General features: G+C 36.9%; 1 protein-coding gene, 1 long non-coding RNA gene and 2 pseudogenes across 11 annotated transcripts; 3 read left to right on the top strand and 1 right to left on the bottom strand.

Moving 5' to 3' along the window:
* The first annotated feature begins 1,155 nt into the window (after nt 1–1,155).
* On the top strand, nt 1,156–1,677 carry LOC122075277 (xanthotoxin 5-hydroxylase CYP82C4-like). Its single transcript, XM_042640246.1, has one exon. It carries the CDS (start codon nt 1,156–1,158, stop codon nt 1,675–1,677), a length of 522 nt encoding a protein of 173 aa, XP_042496180.1.
* A 66-nt stretch (nt 1,678–1,743) lies between these two features.
* Nucleotides 1,744–2,725, top strand: LOC122075273 (annotated as a pseudogene).
* Nucleotides 2,726–3,660: 935 nt separating this feature from the next.
* Nucleotides 3,661–18,377, bottom strand: part of LOC122075268 — a 54,434-nt pseudogene continuing 39,717 nt past the window's right edge.
* Nucleotides 6,588–18,377, top strand: LOC122075526. Of its 10 annotated transcripts, none has more exons than XR_006139288.1 (10): nt 6,588–6,867; nt 6,998–7,481; nt 7,821–7,921; nt 8,397–8,533; nt 9,550–11,807; nt 14,183–14,321; nt 14,596–14,736; nt 16,511–16,565; nt 16,829–16,965; nt 17,965–18,377. It is a non-coding gene; the product is annotated as an uncharacterized LOC122075526 (long non-coding RNA). The 10 variants fall into 10 exon arrangements; XR_006139282.1 differs by having other exon boundaries at nt 7,786–7,921; XR_006139290.1 differs by having other exon boundaries at nt 6,998–7,921; nt 9,550–9,573; nt 9,659–11,807.

The following is an 18,377-nucleotide window of genomic DNA, read 5'->3' as shown; positions in this document are numbered from 1 at the left end:
GCCCCCCCAATTTTTTCTCACTTCCTCATATTTTACACGGACACATTCATTGTAAAGAATGTGCAATGTCCGTTCCCTAGATCTTTACGCTTCACTTGCAACGATTTGTTGAACCTGCTTTGATATCATTTGTTGGAACAAACACGTAATCACAAGAAAGAAACCCAACAAGCAGTCATAAAAGATATAAGGATTTAACGTGGTTTAACATGAATCCCTATACCCGAGAGAAACAAAGATTTTTTTCACTAAGTCTTAGTTTAGTTGTCAAGAAATGAATAGAAAAAAAAAAATGAATTTGAGGAGAGAGACATATATGCCAATTATTGCATCGGGGGTTGAAAAAAATGTTATCATGATGCAATGATTAATCTTTTTTTTTTAGAAAAGGGAACTATTCATTAATTCGTGAAAGGCACGTGTGAGAAAGAGTACACGAAGCGGACAAGGATTTCCGAGCTAGAGCATCAACAACAAAGTTGTAGTTTCTAGAAATAAAGAGAGAACAATGATTGATTTATATGTCTATTTATCTCTTCAACAAAATTCACGATGATACAATGATTGATTTATATGTCTATCTCTCTCTTCTCAAATTCAAATTTTTTTTTTTAAGAAATTCTTTTATTTACATAAAACGCAACACAACGTACACATATAGAGCTCACCATGCAATAAAATAATTTCTACCCAAAAAAAAAAAAACCAATAATTTACAAAGAAAAAAATATATGTATGTGATAAAATAAAACTTCCAAAATTCAAATAAAAATATGAAACAAAATCGAAGAATGAATGGATGGAATCCCAACTCGTCTCACTTTAAAAAACAAACAATAAACGGTATTCCCGCTCTTTTTTTTTTCCTTGTTTTCTTTACTTTCGTTTTTAGCAGAAAAGGAAAGTACTCCAAAATAACCAAATTCATGGTTGTTGATCATTTGAATGAGGTGGCCATTTTTTTCTTTTCCATGAATAGAATGAGCATTTATTATAAATAATGTAGGGTACTGTTTGGGGGAGGGGATGCATCATGCAGTTGGATTCGTCGGTTGACTTGATTCTAGCTAGAGACTATAAAGCTCTCCTGAAAGTCCTACTCAACTACAAGAAAAAGCTTGGCTTGAATGTGCAATTCCTCATTAGAAGATGACCATGGAGCTGCTAATCCCATCTCAGGTAATAGGAACATTTGTAGCCTTATTCTTCGTGTATTACTTTCTATGTAGATCACGCCACACCAAGGGTGGAAGGGAAGCCCCAACACCATCTGGTGCCTTGCCAGTCATTGGTCATCTCCATTTGCTTGGGGGACAAAACTCACTTGCACGAACGCTTGGAGCTATGGCCGACAAATATGGTCCGGCCATCATGATCAGACTCGGCATACATCCCTCGCTGATTGTGAGCAGTGGAGAGCTGATCAAAGAATGCTTCACTACCAACGACAGGGTTTTAGCTTCGCGCCCTATTTTCGCTGCAGGCAAGTACTTGGGCTACCACTACGCTGTATTTGGGTTATCACCTCATGGGTCATATTGGCGTGAGATCCGTAAGTTATCCACTGTTGAGCTACTTTCCAAATCCCGTCTTGAGAAGCTGAGGCATGTTCGGTTCTATAATCCATCAAAGAACTGTATTCACTTTGGGCCAAAGACAATAGTGGGCGACCTATGAAGGTAAAGATGAAGCAGTGGTTCGAACACCTTACTTTTAATGTCATCACCAAAGTGAAACGTTATTATGGGAACAATATTGGTGTGGGATGTGAGGTTGAATGTTGCATCCGATGCAATACCCTATACTGCTAAGGAATTAGATCCTATAATTGGAAAATGGCTGGATGAACATAAGATGCCCACGGTGACGTCTGGGGATGAAGAAGAAGAGCTGGACTTCATTGATGTGATGCTATCCGTCATTCCTGAGGACCATTTGATGTATAGTTATGACCGTGATACTGTCATCAAGGCTACTGTAACATTAGGTATGTATGTATGTACCTTTCAATTTGACTTGAAGAATTAATTGATGCTTAGATAGCTAGGAATTTTTTTTCATTTTTGGTTCTTGGCTTGATTAAAACTATGCCCACAGCAACTCATTGCAGGTGGCTCCGACATCACATACATCACCTTGACATGGGCACTTTCTTTGTTATTGAACAATCGCCAAAGTGCTGAAAAGGGCCCAGGATGAGTTGGACGTCCATGTTGGAAGAGAGACACGTTGAAGAATCAGATATCAAGAACCTGGTGTACCTCCAGGCTATTGTAAAGGAAAGTTTGCGGCTATACCCTCCTGTACCATTATCAGCACCACACATGGCCATTGAAGACTATGAAGTGTGGGGCTATGTTGTCTCCAAGGGCACACGTTTGTTTGTGAATATATGGAAGCTTCATCGGTACTCTCGTGTGTGGTCAGACCTCATGAATTCAAACCAGAGAGATTTTTTACTACACATGCAGAAGTAGACGTTTTGGGTCAGCACTTTTGAGTTCATCCCTTTTGGATCGGGCATAAGATCATGCCCAGGTATCGCATTTGCCAGGCAGATCTTGCACTATTGACTCTTGCTCGTCTGCTACAGGAGTTCAATTTTGAGACCACTTCACAAGAACCGGTAGACATGACTGAAGGCTTGGGCATCACCATGCCCAGAGCAACTCCACTAGAGATCCTTCTCACTCCATGCCTTCCTTCTAAGTTTTATGAAGATTAAAATTAGTTTCTAATTCTTGTTGGGAGTATACTGAATTGAATTGAGGGTTGCAGTGTGAATAAAAATTCTTATTCAGTATTGTTGCTTTTTAAATGTAATTTTTATTTTACTGTCTGATTTCAAAGGATTTGGATGCAAATATCTTTCATAATCTTTCTGTGATTAATGACTCATTAAATTGATCAGACCAATTTAAATTTCTTTTGTGAGGATTATACTAAACCCCATTATCCAGAAATTAGACCGGTCGTCAAACCAAAACCGGTTAGTATGTTTTTGTGTATTTATTTGAAGGGGAAAATAATATTACCCTGTTGCGTTCTCTCTGCCCAGATATAGGGTTTTGTGAAAAGATGTTTCTGCCCCTGGTTGGATGTCTGTGCATGCACTCTTAATGCTTAGGTGCCGCCATAGTGGTCATACAACCAGGTACTGTTTTTCGATATGGTATTCTGTTGTTGGGGAAGGGAAGAGGAAGAGCGAACAAGGGTTTTTGGGGTTTTCGTTTCAGTTTCTTTCGATCTGATATTCCGTTGTTGCGTTCTGTTTTTGACCAGAGTTCACATACTCGCCGCAGGAGAACCACCGCAAAGGTTCGTGAATGGAGATGTTCACTTATCTGCAGCGAATCTTCATGTTGTTTGATTCGACTTGCAAATTTATTTTTCATTAACCATCCTTTAACAATAAAAATGGGAATTTATAGGGTTTAATTAAAAAACTCAGATTTATCTTATGATTTTTGAAAACATCACCTTAAATTGTTACATTTACATGGATAAATACTTAAAAATAATTCACCCCTGCATCCAAATCCATTAAGATTGAATAATAAAATAAAAATTACATCTAAAAAGCAACAACACTGAATAAGATTTTTATTCATACGTAATTAAAACACTGTAACCCTCAATTCAGTATACTCGGAACTAACTTTAATCTTCATAAAGCTTAGAAGGAAGGCGTGGGGTGAGAAGGATGTCTAGTGGGGTTGCTTTGGGCATGGTGATGCCCAAGCCTTCAGTCATATCTACCAATTCCTGTGAAGGTGTCTCGAAATTGAATCCTTGTAGAAGACGAGCAAGAATCAAGTGCAAGACGTGCCTGGCAAATGCGATACCTGGGCATGATCTTATGCCTGATCCAAACGGGATGAACTCATAGCTCTGACCCAAAACCTCTACTGCTGCATGTGTAGTGAGAAACCTCTCCGGTTTGAATTCATTAGGGTCTGACCACACCTGGGCGTTCCGATGTAGCTTCCATAAGTTCACAAACAAAAGTGTACCCTTGGGGACAACATAGGCCCCCACTTCACAGTCTTCCATGGCTTGATGTGGTACTGATAAAGGTGCAGGTGGGTATACCCGCAAAGTTTCCTTTATAATGGCGTGGAGGTACACCAGGTTCTTGATGTCTGAGTCTTCAACGCGTCTGTCTTTGCCAACATGGACGTCCAGTTCTTCCTGGGCTCTTTTCAGCACGTGGCAATTGTTCAATAACAAAGAAAGTGCCCATGTCAGGGTCAGGTAGGTGGTTTCGTAGCCACCTCCGATGAGTTGCTGTGCATGGTTGAAAAGAGGAAAGTTAAAGGCCTAGGCATAAGGCATGGTTGTAAGCAGAGTTTAAGAAAATCGGTAAATGTTGATTCTGATTCAAATCGTTTTGGAATCAGTCCCACTAACATTGGTGAAAAGAGAAGCTCTTAACTCCAAATGGTAAGGAAATCCTTCTCAAATCTATTACTTTTTCCCTATCTAATTATGCTGCAATGCACTTCAAACTCCCACAAGCACACCATGAGTTCATCCGAAAAGCTTCTGCCAAGTTCTTTTAGGGACAAGGAACAAATGATTCTAAAATCCAATGGATTTTCTGGGATAGAATTTGTCGATCTAAATCAAGAAGAAGTATTGGATTTAAACATCCTAAACTTCAGAACATGGCCCTTCTAGCTAAAGCAGCTTGGAACCTGTGGAAAAATCCTGAGTCCTGGTGGGCTGAACATATGAGAGCTATTTACTTTACCAACTCTGATTTTCTATGAGCAAGAATTGGAAATCGGCCCTCATGGGCGTGGAGAAGTTTGCTGTTAGGAAGATCTGTTTTAGAAAAAGGCCTTATATGGAGTATTGGCATAGGATGTAAGGTCCAACTTTGGGGAGATCAATGGGTCCCATCCTTGAAGAATTTCATACTTCAATTTCAACATCTCCCATGCTGCCCCTTACGCTTGGTCTCTGATATCATTGACCCAGTGAACGAGATGTTGGAGATCAAATTTGCTCGACCAATGGTTTGCTCTTTCGGATGCGGATGCTATTAGGAAATTTATACTGGGTCTAATTCCAAGGGATGACACTCAGCTTTGGGGAGGCTCCCGTACATGTATTTTTTCAGTTAAGTCTGCCGACCTTCTTTTATCAAATCACAAAGAAGAGGAAAAAGCTCGTAGGGGATCAACTTCACACCATTCTTCTAGAGCAAACATCCCTTCGAAAACCTGGAATTTTGTATGGAATAGTTGTACTCTCCCAACAATTCAATCCTTCATTTGGCGTGCATGTGCTAATGGAGTGGCATCTGCTGAAGGTCTCAATCGTAGACAAGTTCCTATTGATCCATCATGTATAAGATGTGGGGCTGCTTCTGAGTCTATTGATCACATAATTCTCCATTGCCCATTTGCCAAGGTAGTTTGGTTTGATTCATCTCTTTCACACCGCATCCCTGATGACCCCTCTCTAACCATTCCATCATGGATCCAATCATGGCAATGCTTAAGCTCTCATAAAAAAATTGCCGGTAAGAGGAACTTTAGCCTTTGTACTTTCATTATTTGGAACATATGGTTGGCGCGAAATGAGTTCATCTTCAAAAAGGAGTGCTGGTCCCCTGCTGAGGTCATTTTCAAGGCTGAAGCTTCATTCAATGAATTCAGTCATGCTACTGATGTCTTTGAAAATAGAAATACAACTACCAGTGTTCATACTCCCAAAATCGAACATATTGGGAGTTTCTTCCCTCCTCAAGGTGTGATTAAAATCAATTCGGATGCGTCTTTTATCAAGGAATCCTATTCATGTGCTTTAGGATTTATTATTCGAGACTACTCTGGAACTCCTATTATGGCTAAATCTGAACTAATCAAGATGCCTTCAATTATTTGTGGTGAAGCTAAAGCTCTTAGAGATGCAGTTCTTACTTCTATCAATTTGGGTTTCTTTAGGTTCATGGTGGAGTGTGACAACTCATAAGTAATCCAATGCCTTAAAGATCCATCTACCCATGCTCCTATAGAGATCAAGCCTATCATTGAAGATATATCTTTCATTTGTGCCCCTCCCATGGATGTCTTTTTTCGTCATATTCCAAGGACAGCTAATAGTATCGTTGATACCTTGGTTAGGAGAAGCTTGTCCATCCGGTTAAGGACAACTTGGCCTAACTCTACTCCTTGGCTTATCCAGCGCTGCGAAGCGGATACCTTGGCATGTAACCGGTTTCATTCTCAATAAAATTATCTTTCAAAAAAAAAAAAACAATGATACACAATCATGATATTTGGCTATTTGCCCTCGTGTCTTACACCGCTGGCATCCAACGAGGATGAAAGGCTAGTTAAAATCGTTCAATGTTCAGAATTTACATGGCTACCCCTCAGTCACGCGGTTCACGCCTCTAGTGTTTCCGTTGTAATAAAAAAGTGTTACCAAATTACATTTTTACCCTTATACACATTAACAGTCTCATCTAAAGCAGGGGTATAATAAGAAAAACAAAACTAAGTCGGTTTCTTAGGGGTGAAGGTTACATTCAAAACAGCCCGCCCTTTTTATATAACGTTGTTCTTCCAGTACTAACATTCTCTTTCTATCAAGGCTCCTTGCTCCGGTTCGACAAACCTTCATCTGGTTCGGCATGATCTTTTTGATCTTCTCAGGCGTTGTTTGAAGGATGTTTCTTCACTCTCATCTAGTTTCGGACGCTTTTGTTTATGTACTCAGGCGATGCATGTCTGAAGGGCTCAGTTGCTGCGTGACGGGACTGTAAATAACTTTTCTTTCTTGGCCATCTCTCGTATGTAAGAAGGGTATCTGTCAATCGGTCATGGCGATTCCAGAAAACCTTATGAAATTCAAGTATAATTTCATCGCCGGAACCATTGTTTCACTTGTGTTCCTGTTGCTGGTCTTACTTTGTGCCCAGATTCGTAGATGTGATCGTTTACTTTTGGCCTCTTTTCCTCTTGGCCTCTTTTCCTCTCTACAGCCATGTTTCTCGCCGCCGACGTCGTCTTTGGTTGGTTATCTTCGATGGAACGTGAAGTTTCCGGGGAGAAAAGCAGGAGAAGGAATCTTAGATTACGTTGCCGGACAATCGGAACAGGTGAAGGAAAAAGGAGAGTCAGGAGACCCTGAAATCTGAGAAATCTGAGAGTAAAGAAATGGGTTTGGAATCTCGAGTTTCAGATGAGTAGAATCAAACCCTATTTCTCTTTTCTTTCTTTCCTTCTCTTCTCTGTAACTTTCTATCTCTTTCTATCCGCGCCATCATACCGCTCTCCTTCTTGTCTGGTTCAGGAGCATGGCTGTTCCTGTTTTCACATCAAAAATTCATTTGGTATAAGCGCCTTTTTTTGGATCTTTTCAGTGATTCGTCACATTCGTCACGATGTTTGAATTCGGCGGTTGCTGCTCGGATTTCTCAGCCAAAAAAATCCTGAAAGATCAACTCAAGATCGGCTTATAAAACTGTAATATTGAGCGTTTGTGCAATTCTCCCTTTCTTGATCAGAATTTTTATTCACCTTAACAAATAAAAAATAATCTAGAATGTCGGTGGGGTTTTGGACGCCATGGATTAATGGCCCTAAAACGGAACATATTCTCATGATTTTTTTTTGTTTATGATAGGACTTGCAAACTTTCATGGATTTCCATCATAAATTTAAGTATATGACTTCTATATATGGGAATCAAGCTGTTTTTGTCTGCTGCTCTTGGCTACTTGTTCTAGTACTTTGTATGTTTGCCTTGATTACCATGCCATGATTGCAGCTGGATGACCAGATCTCATCAAACTGTGAACCCAGGAAACCTTCGTACACGGGGTTGCATGATGGAAGACATTTATTTGAGGTCTGCATCAATGGGTCTCAAGGAGTTGGCTGTGCTAGCCATAACTGGACTGTTGGTTAGGAACCTGTCCCCTATCTTTTTCCTGAGTTCTTGTTATATCTTTCATATGCAACATTAAGATTATAGAAAATCTCTCTAAATAGTTGCAAAGTGCTGGTTAATGGCCAAATCCTCTATAAGTTGGTTTTTGAAAACTTGGAATCTTGGATTCAACATAGAGCCATCATCTCTTCTTGGTTTAATTTGACTAGATGCTAAACAAATACCCATAATCTATGAAAACTGGAGTGGGCAAGCCTTTGGCGCAACGGTTTGCGAAGCAGGGGTTAAGGCTGCTTACATTTGCCCCTCCTAGATCCTGCAGTAGCGGGAGCCTTGTGCACTGGGTTGATCTTTTAATCTATGAAAACTGGACATACACGTTACATTGGAACCATGCCAAACCTGAATGAACTAAAAGGCCCCGTGCCCCTCTTTTCAAGTCTTATGTTAGATGCTATGCTAATGTAAGTATCATTATACTTATGCAGTTACAGTTCACCCTACTGCATATGTTACAGCCAAAACATATTTTACAAATGCCCCCAATGTCATTGTAAATATTTCTTTCACTGCACCCTGCATTGGAGGAGGTGGTTTTGGGTGCTTATCTGTGAATGCCTGCAATGTGAGTAGGTGGCCTTCATTTATTTCTGTTTCAGATTCATTTGGATAGTTCATATAACCACCTTGAATTTTAGTAACTCAGCTTTCCATGAGAATGATGAATTTGTTGATTAAGGGAGATAATGGGAGGTCATATGGACAAGATTATGTGTTTATGTTTCAATAGTAAAATGTTAATCTTGATTGTAGCATCATGGTCAAAGATTTAGGATTAGTATATATGATACATTCCATCTTTCGGGAAAGAATTTATTTCCCAGAGATGTGTTAAACATGCCTGCAGGACACTTCTCATCACAGCCAGTACAATGAAGCTTTTTTTTTTTTGGGGGGGTGGGGGTGGGCTGCATTTCCCTGTAGTAGTAAATTATACTAAACTTATTGTATTTCCGGAAATATCTGCAATATCTGGTTGTAATTAAGTAAATTAAGCATATTGCATTTGACAAAAAAAGGAATTATATTAAAGGGAAATCACTATACAACTAGCATTCTTGATTAGCATACAGGGGAGGTTGCCATAGACGTTAAGGTATAATATAGCGTTTTCCATCCATGAGAAATTAGGAAGAAAATAAATTCCTGCTTACTCTGACTGTACACAAAACAAAACAAAATATGTTTGAGCTTTATGTCCGAGAACCACAAGTATCATGTAGAATAAAGTAGCTTTCAGTGTCAAGTAATTTATTATTGTACAGATGATCACACTGTGATTGTCTGGATTTTACTTGTAATAGGACAAACTCAGATGAGATGCTTCCTTGATTCCTTCATACATAAAAGGTTTTTCCGTTTCTAACTGTATATATGTGCCAACAAGTTGGTTTAACGGTAGGGAGGGTTGCATCTAACTGATCCATGGGAACTGCTTGATGTCTTGTTGCTGATTTATCATATACCTTTCATTATGGTTGAATAAGAGTGGTTATATATAAGAATTTATGTACAAAACCTTCCAAGAGGAAAGTAGATAAACACAAATTCTGATAGATACCTGGTGAATTTTATTTTCAGTTTCTTGTCTATGGTGCTGTTCAAGTAATACCATCTACACTAAAAAATTCTTCAGCCATACCTCCTATTTTCTCTTGTTGTGGGTTTATGGATAAGAATTTCTGTACAGACAGCGCTGGAAACCCATTTAGAGGAGTGCAAACTCAAGTTTTGTTGTACGCTTTGGTAAGTTGTGCAAATTCATTTTTCTCTCTACAGCGAAACTGGTTAAAAGTTTGGTGTATTTTGAATCTAAATAAATAAAAAATTCTACACAAAAGATTATTCCTCTTTTTGTAAGCCAACCCTATTAAGTTGGGATAAGGCTTTGTTATTGCTGTTGTTGTTGCTGTTTTTCAAAAAAAAAAAAAAAAAAATATATTGCAATGTAATTATTATGCTGTAGTAACAAGTTGTTTGAAATTGAACTATGGATAAATCGTAGACTATGTTCTGACATCCATTTATAGGAGTTCCTTTTCAACACACTTTCTTCCTTTTGGTTGGTTTTCAGATAGAAGAAATGTGTTTGTGAACCTCAGGACTGGAATTCCTAAACAGCTCCTCCAAATCAATGGTGAAACCAGAACAATTGAGGCAACAAACAATTCTAAGAACCTAAACGTGTATTTATACTTCTCAGACCCTGTTCGCACCTCATCTGCAGAAATTCTTGCTTCTCTTCAAATGAGTCAGGGACTGCTTCTTCCTACTAATGGAAATAGCCTATGAAACCGCCGAGCTTCCTTGTGAATTATTTCCTCATAGAATACACCTTTCATATCCTCTAGTTTGAAGATGAGTACCTGTTTGCCAATTTTTAATTTCAACTACCAAAAGTTTTCCAGCATTTAAAATTAGAGTATCATAGTCTGAAAGTTTAAATTATATACAAAATATTTTCTCCATATTCTCAAAATTACTTGGTGTGTTTAAGGTACCATTCGACACTCATGTACATGAGAACCTTTAGTTAATTCTTGATTATTTCCTTTCAGCTGTATGAGTTATTGAAATTTCTATTTTTCCAAATTGCATATGAATTTTGTGAACTACCTAATATCCTTGTTTGATGCAATTTTATCACTTTGCAAGTCTGTAGATTTTCCAACATGTTTCAAGGTTAAAATGATATCTTGAAAATGGATACTTTGACCATTTATGAGAAAACAATGTAGTCTATTCAGTTGTAGGAAAAATCAATTCAAATGGATTAAGGAGAACTATTGCTACTTCTCTCAAGAAATTTTAGCATCTAGATGAACTGCTGATATCTTTGATGCATGATCCATCTCTCGATATATTGTTTTAAGATTTCATGGTCTTCCTTTCATGTATTTAAGGGTGTGGATAAAAAAATTACAGATCGTAAAAGGCCTACTGTGAGATTGACAACAGCATCTAACATGAGGACTGGAGAACAGTGTACTAGTGCTAATAAAGTTTGCAAAGCCCATATTTGGCTTTAACTATTCAGCACTATCCATTTCAGGCAGGCATTTAGGCAAGTTACTCTCTAATCACTTAATTTTAGTCTGTTGCAGTTGGCAAGTTCCGAAACTGACCTTATATGATTATGTTAGATCAAATGGCTATAAAAAACTTGCTTACGTATTTGAAGGACCAAATATAAAGGATTTCACACGTTGCAAGACCATGCTTTAGGACTAATTCCTACAGTCTTGCTTAGTGATGGAAGGTGACAGAATATATATAATGATCTGATTGCAGGGGGAGCCAGTGGCAGAAAAAAGGGGTGGGATAAAAAACTTAAAATCTAACAGAACCCCGATATTTCCAAAAGTACCAATCAGGTTAAAAGATATTTTCAATGAAAAAGGTAGCAAATGTTTTTCAAGGACTTTAGGCTGATCTCCTTTTATTCTTTTTATCTTTGGTGAATTTCTCTATACATAAATTTTAGTTTTCTTTAATTTTCAATAAATCATTACTGCTTACAGTTAAACCTTTGTCCTGTATGTAACAGTTTCTCCTTTCCCAGTATTTTTCAAATACTATAAAACATATTTAGTACATGCTTTTAATAGAATGAATTGGTTTTTTCAATGATGTTGCACAACAGTTTCTGTTCTTCTTGGCTCTCTTTTCCTCTTAGCTCTTTGTTACATTGTGCAGCTTTTGGGAAATCAGTAGGAGCACATATGCATTAGAGATACATGCAACTAACAAAAATGTATCCATCCATGTTCCTGAAAATATAACTGCAGATGTTGCGTGAAACAGAAATTTGGCATCAAACACTCAACAAGTGAGGCACTGTAAGTATGTCAGTCTGTCTTACTGTTCTTTTTGGTATGTAGGTTTTTGCTGATTGACATTAGCCCTATTGAAATGCTTAAAGGATATTTAGGGTATTGTTAGGTCAGCAGCATATAATTATTAAAATATGAAAAAAAAAATTTAGGTTATTGAAAAAGGATGTTTGGTATATTGTGTTATCATCTTCAATTTGTATCACTTCAGCTTCTGTAATTCTGTCTACTTCTTGAATAAATATTATTCTTTCTATTGTTTTTGCTTTCCTTTATCATTTGGTTTCATGATGTAATAGCATATCTGCAAAAAATTTTACAGTTTCAGTGCCTTTTGGAATCTTCAGTTTTCTCCTCCTGCAGTAACTTCTTCAGCTTCGGGATTTCCACTGCAAACCTTCAATCAATTGGGGCACGTTTGGGCTATCTTCATCGGCATCTGATCCTGCCAGGAATCTTTTTGTACTATCCAAAGTTTTTAAAAACTTTATGTGGCTATTGTTATATTTACTCACTTCTTGATCTGTACAGGCTTAAGACTTCTATTTGCGATTTTGATTACAAAAATAAAGTTATCACATCCTTTATATAAGATGTGGATTTATGAATTTTATGTCAAGAGACACAAAAGGTTATTCATTTATTGTATGAAAGAAGTAAAAAAGTGTATCCTCAAATCATCTCTAGTATTGTTGTTATTCATTCACCTGCGATAAACTACCAGACTGGAGTTGGTTAAGCGCTAGATTGAATTTCTCAGGATAAATGGGCCTCATTATGACTTCTTCTACTTTTTCTTCTTCTTTTTTTTTGGGGGGGGGGTGGGGGTGTGTTGAGCCTTAGTATGACTTACCTAATCTGTTTCTCAGATTCTGGTCAAATCAATGTCACATGCTTGTGTAATAGTAGTATAACGTCTGGAAGACCTAAGAATCATATACCTGAGTTCTTTGTTTCATTTTGATTTTTTAGATTCTCTTCTTTTTAAACTGTCCTGTTATCTTCAAATAAATGGATTGAGGACTTTTTATTAAATTTTTCTTATCCTTTTTTTCGGCTTAATTATGCACAGAGGATTGCATGCCACATTCAGATCTTTGCACTATCTAGATGGTTAGCAGTTACCATACCCGTTGAATATTATGAGTTTGCAAGGGGTTTGCAGTGGACTATTCCTTACCTCAGACTCCCATGGGAAAGTGGATATGTCCAGTCAGTCATAGTAAATTCAAACCCTACGGCCGTTGCACTTTCACTAGTGCTGGAAAATCATAAGGGAATTTACAAGAGTGTGCAATCACCAAATGGAAATTTAGACATGTCTACTTCAATATATGGCCTGCCACTTACACCCATGGGCTATGAATCATGTTTTGACTTGGTGGTATTGGACTAGATCTAAGTTTGGAAGATCCTATATTTTCCTAATCTCTTTGTGATTTCTATGAGAAGAATGGAAGGTCTGTTGCAAGTGCAAATATTGTGTCATAAGTTATATGATTAGGTGCTGGATTCTTTTGCAGCCTTACTCTCTAGGCTTTGATAAGGTCCAGGTGGATGGGAGGGAGAGGGAAAAAAGTTGGAGGTCTGTGAACTTGTTTGTTCACCTTTTAGAATATGTTTCTGCAATGCATTCTTTGGTAGTGTGATGATGTTTTTGCTTTCCTACCATTTCATATGAAGCCCTATAGCCATATCCCTTATGAATCACCATTTGAAGGGGTTGAAGTACTCACAGTTGATCATATTAATTTAAGCAGCTTATAAAATTCAAATGTGGGCTACCTATGCAACCAAGATTCTGATAACATCCGTTATGTACTAAATTTCCCCTCCTCTCTTATTATTTATTCCCATTTCATGGTAAGTTTGGGGCTCCCCGTGGCAATCTCAAAGACACCATTGAAGAATTGAAGTGGCTGCCTTCTCAAGTATAGTTACAGATCTATAAAATCTACTTCCACTTGCATGCTGTTAGAATTTTGTAGAACATCATATTAATTAATATTAAATCTGCTCAAATAAATTATCTGGTTCATAAATTTTAGTTTTCTTTAATTTTCAATAAATTGTTACTGCTTACAGTTGACCTAAATCTTTGTCATGTATGTAACAGTTTCTCCTCTTTTTTTTTTTTTTTCCCACTTTTTTCAATTACTTTAAAACATATTTAGTACTTGCAACAAACATGTGAATGCATCAATGTAACATCTCAAAATGAGAAAATGTCCATGTAGTCATTTTTTTTTAATGATAATGATGTGCTTGTATATTTCACAACACTTTTATCAGAATGGATTGGTTTTTTCCAGTGATATTGAGCAAGAATTTCTGTTCTTTTTGGCTCTCTTTTCCTCTTAGCTCTTTGTTACATTGTGCAGTTTTCAGGAAATCAGTAGGAGCACATATGCTGTAGAGATACATGCAACTGACAAAAATGTATCTGTCCATGTTCCTGAAAATATAACTACAGATGTTGCGGGAAACAGCAATCTGGCATCAAACCACAAGTGACGCACTGTAAGGATGTTAGTCTTTCTTACTGTTCTTTTTGTATGAGGAATTTGCTCATTGACATTAGCGCTACTGAGCTGCCTTAAGGATGCTTAGTGTATTGTTTCTTTTTTCCTTAAAGGACAGCAGCATAAAATTATTAAAATATTTAAAACAAAGCACACATAGGTCATTGAAAAAGGATTTTTAGTATACTTTGTTATCACCTCAGCTTCTGTAATTCTGTCTGCATCTTGAATCAACATTTTTCTTTTTGTTGTTTTTGCAAAAACTTTTGCAGATTCGGTGCCTTTGGTATCTTCAGTTTTCTCCATCTTTGCAACTACTGCTTTTGTGGTAACTTCTTCAGCTTCGGGATTGCTTACAGTTTCCACTGCAAGACTTCAATCAATTGGGGCTATCTTCATCGGCATCTGATCCTGTGAGGAATCTTTTTGTACTATCCCATCTTTTTAAAAACTTTATGTGGTTATTGTTATATTTACTTACTTCTTGATCTGCATAGGCTTAAGAGACTTCTATTTGCAATTTTGTTCACAAAAATAAAGTTATCACTTTTTTTATATAAGATGTGGATTTATGAATTTTATGTCAAGACACAGAAAATTTAGTTGTATATTGCATGAAAAAATAAGAAAAAAAGTGTATTCTCAAATCATCTCTAGCATTGTTGTTTTTATCTTCTTTCTTTTTTTCCCCCCCATACTATGCTAATGATCATTTCTAATGTTGAGACTATGTGAGATGGAGCATTTTCCATACATTCCCAAGTATCCATTTATATGGAAAGATTTTGAGTAATCTACATAAAAGCATGTGTTCTGTGTTCAGGAGTTATATTTAAGTTTCCTAAAGAAAAACCCAAGATTCTCTATCTCTTTCTTTTTGATAAATAATAAGATTTTATTGATAAGGAGGAAAGGTGTACACTATACAGTATACTATAAGAAGGAAGGCCTAGTCCTGTGCACAAAATAAATAAGAAAAGAGCTGCCTCACATCAAAGGAAGCTCCCCCAAATACGGAAGCAGTTAGTCAATTTCTTTTTCCATGATTGAGAGTAGTTTTCTTGAACTAGAAGAGATCTAGCTTTCCGGTTCAGATGAATAAATTTCAAGTTTCCTTGAGAAGTTTGTCTAGATGAATGTAGCAACTCTTAGTTTGGTATTGTAAACCCTTTAACTTTTTAAACAAGTTTTTAAGGGGTTTTATCCAAAAATTTCTAGCATATGTCATAATTTTCAAAAAAAAATTGGTTCCTCCAAAAACTTTAACTCCTTGCTTCTATTTCTGAAATCAACCAGACTAATCATAAAATGCACTTTTATGTCTAGATTACAAACCCCAGGTTCACAATCTGGCCACTGCATTTCTATTTGACTTCCATCTAATTGGCACGTTTACCCATGATATTTCAAATGTGATAAACTACCGGACTGGAATTGGATAATTTCTCAGGACAAACGGGCCTCATTATGACTTCTTCTTTTTTGGGGGGCGGCGGGGGTTGTTGAGCCTTAGTATGACTCACCTAATCTGTTTCTAAGATTTTGGTCAAATCAATTTCACATGCTTATGTAGTAGCAGTATAACGTCTGGAAGACCTAAGAATCATATACCTAAGTTCTTTGTTTCGTTTGGATATTTTAGCTTCTCGTCTGATTAAACTGTCCTGTTATCTTCAAATAAGTCAATTAAGAACTTTTTATTAAATCTTCTCTTATTCTTTTTTTTTTTTTCGCTTAGCTGTGGCACAGAGGATTACATGCCACATTCAGGTCTTTGCACTATCTAGATGGTTAGAAGTTACCATACCAGTTGAATATTAGGGATTTGCAGTGCACTATTCCTTACCTCAGTCTCCCATGGGAAAGTGGAGATGTCCAGTCAGTATAGTAGATTCAAACTTTATGGCCATTGCACTTTTAGTAGTATTGAAAAATCATATGGGAATTTACAAGAGTGTGCAATCGCCAAATGGAAATTTAGATGTCTGCTTCAATATATTGCTTGCCACTTACACCCATGGAGTATGGATCATATTTTGACTTGGTGGTATTGGACTAGATCTATGTTTCGGATGACCCTATAGTTTCCTAATCTCTTTGGGTTTTCTGTGAGAAGAAAGGAAGGTCTATTGTAAGTGCAAATATTGTGGCATAACTTATATTATTTGGTGGTGAATTCTTCTGCAGCTTTATCTCTTGACAAGCTCCATGTGGATGGGAGGGAGAGGGAAGAAAGTTGGAGGTTTGTGAACTTGTTTGTTCACCTTTTAGTTAATATCTTTCTTTAACACATTCTTTGGTAGTGTGATGATGTTTTACCTTTCCTGCCATTTCGTATGAAGCCCTATACTCATATCCCTTATGAATCACCATTTGAGGGGGTTGAAGTACTCACAATTGATCATATTAATTTAAGCGGCCTCTAAAATTCAAATGTGGGCTACCTATGCAACTAAGATCTCCTTGTGATGCTATGCTAATGTAAGTATTATTATACTTATGCAGATACAGTTCACCCCACTGCATATGCTACAGCCGAAACATATTTTACTAATGCCCCCAATGTCAATGTAAATATTTCTTTCACTGAACCCCGCATTGGAGGATGTGGTTTTGGTTGCTTATCCGTGAATGCCTGCAATGTGAGTAGGTAGTCTTCATTTATTTCTGTTTCAGTTTCATTTGGATAGTTCATATAACCACCTTGAATTTTAGCAACTCAGCTTTCCATGAGAATGATGAATTTGTTGATTAAGGGAGATAATGGAAGGTCATATGGACAAGATTATGTGTTTATGTTACAATAGTGAACTGTTAATCTTAATTGTAGCATCATGGTCAAAGCTTTAGGATTAGTATATATGATACATTACATTTTTCAGGAAAGAATTTATTTCCTAGAGATGTGTTAAACATGCCTGCAGGACACTTCTCATCACAGCCAGTACAATGAAGCTTTTTTTTTTTGGGGGGGGGATGCTGCATTTCCCTGTAGTAGTAAATTATACTAAACCTATTGTATTTCCAGAAATATCTGCAATATCTGGTTGTAATTAAGTAAATTAAGCGTATTGCATTTGATAAAAAAGGACTTATATTAAAGGGAAATCAATATACAACTTCTAGCATTCTTGATTAGCGTACAGGGGAGGTTGCCATAGAAGTTAAGGTATAATATAGCATTTTCAATCCATGAGAAATTAGGAAGAAAATAAATTCCTACTTACTCTGCCTATACACAAAACAAAACAAAATATGTTGAGTTTATGTCCGAGAACCACAAATATCATGTATAATAAAGTACCTTTCAGTGACAAGTAATTTATTATTGTACAGATGATCATTGTCATTGTCTGGATTTTAATTGTAATAGGCAAACCCAGATGAGGTGCTTCCTTCATACATAAAAGGTTTTTCTGTTACTAACTGTATATATGTGCCAACATGTTGGTTTAAGGGTAGGGAGGGTTGCATCTAATGAATCCATGGGAACTGCTTGATGTCTTGTTGCTGATTTATCATATACCTTTCATTATGAGTGAATAAGAGTGGTTATATATAAGAATTTATGTACAAAATCTTCCAAGAGGAAAGTAGGTAAACACAAATTCTGATAGATACCTGGTGAATTTTATTTACAGCTTCTTGTATATGGTGCTGTTCAAGTAATATCATCTACGCTCAAAATTCTACAGCCAGGCTTCCTATTTTCTCTTGTTGTGGGTTTATCTCCTAGTGTTCATTATGGGCTAATAATAGTTGTTATGGATAAGAATTTCTGTATAGACAGCGCTGGAAACCCATTTAAGAGGAGTGTAAACTCAAGTTTCGTTTTATGCTTTGGTAAGTTGTGCAAATTCATTTTTTTCTCTTTAGTGAAGCTGGTTAAAAGTTTGGTGTATTTTGAATCTGAATACATAAAAAATTCTACACAAAAGATTATTCCTCTTTTTTTTTTAGCCCACCCTATTAAGTTGGGATATGGCTTTGTTATTGCTGCTGTTGTTGTTGTTGTTGTTGTTGTATTCCTGTTTTTCAAATTTTATTTATACAA

This window comes from Macadamia integrifolia, chromosome 4, assembly GCF_013358625.1.
Source record: "Macadamia integrifolia cultivar HAES 741 chromosome 4, SCU_Mint_v3, whole genome shotgun sequence".
NCBI classification, from domain to species: domain Eukaryota; kingdom Viridiplantae; phylum Streptophyta; class Magnoliopsida; order Proteales; family Proteaceae; genus Macadamia; species Macadamia integrifolia.
Note: the sequence above shows the minus strand (reverse complement) of the source record. Positions and strands in the feature narration are given on the sequence as shown.

Bases quoted from the DNA above. Each gene is read 5' to 3' on its own strand.
- LOC122075277 (XM_042640246.1), top strand. From the start codon at position 1,156: ATGGAGCTGCTAATCCCATCTCAGGTAATAGGAACATTTGTAGCCTTA.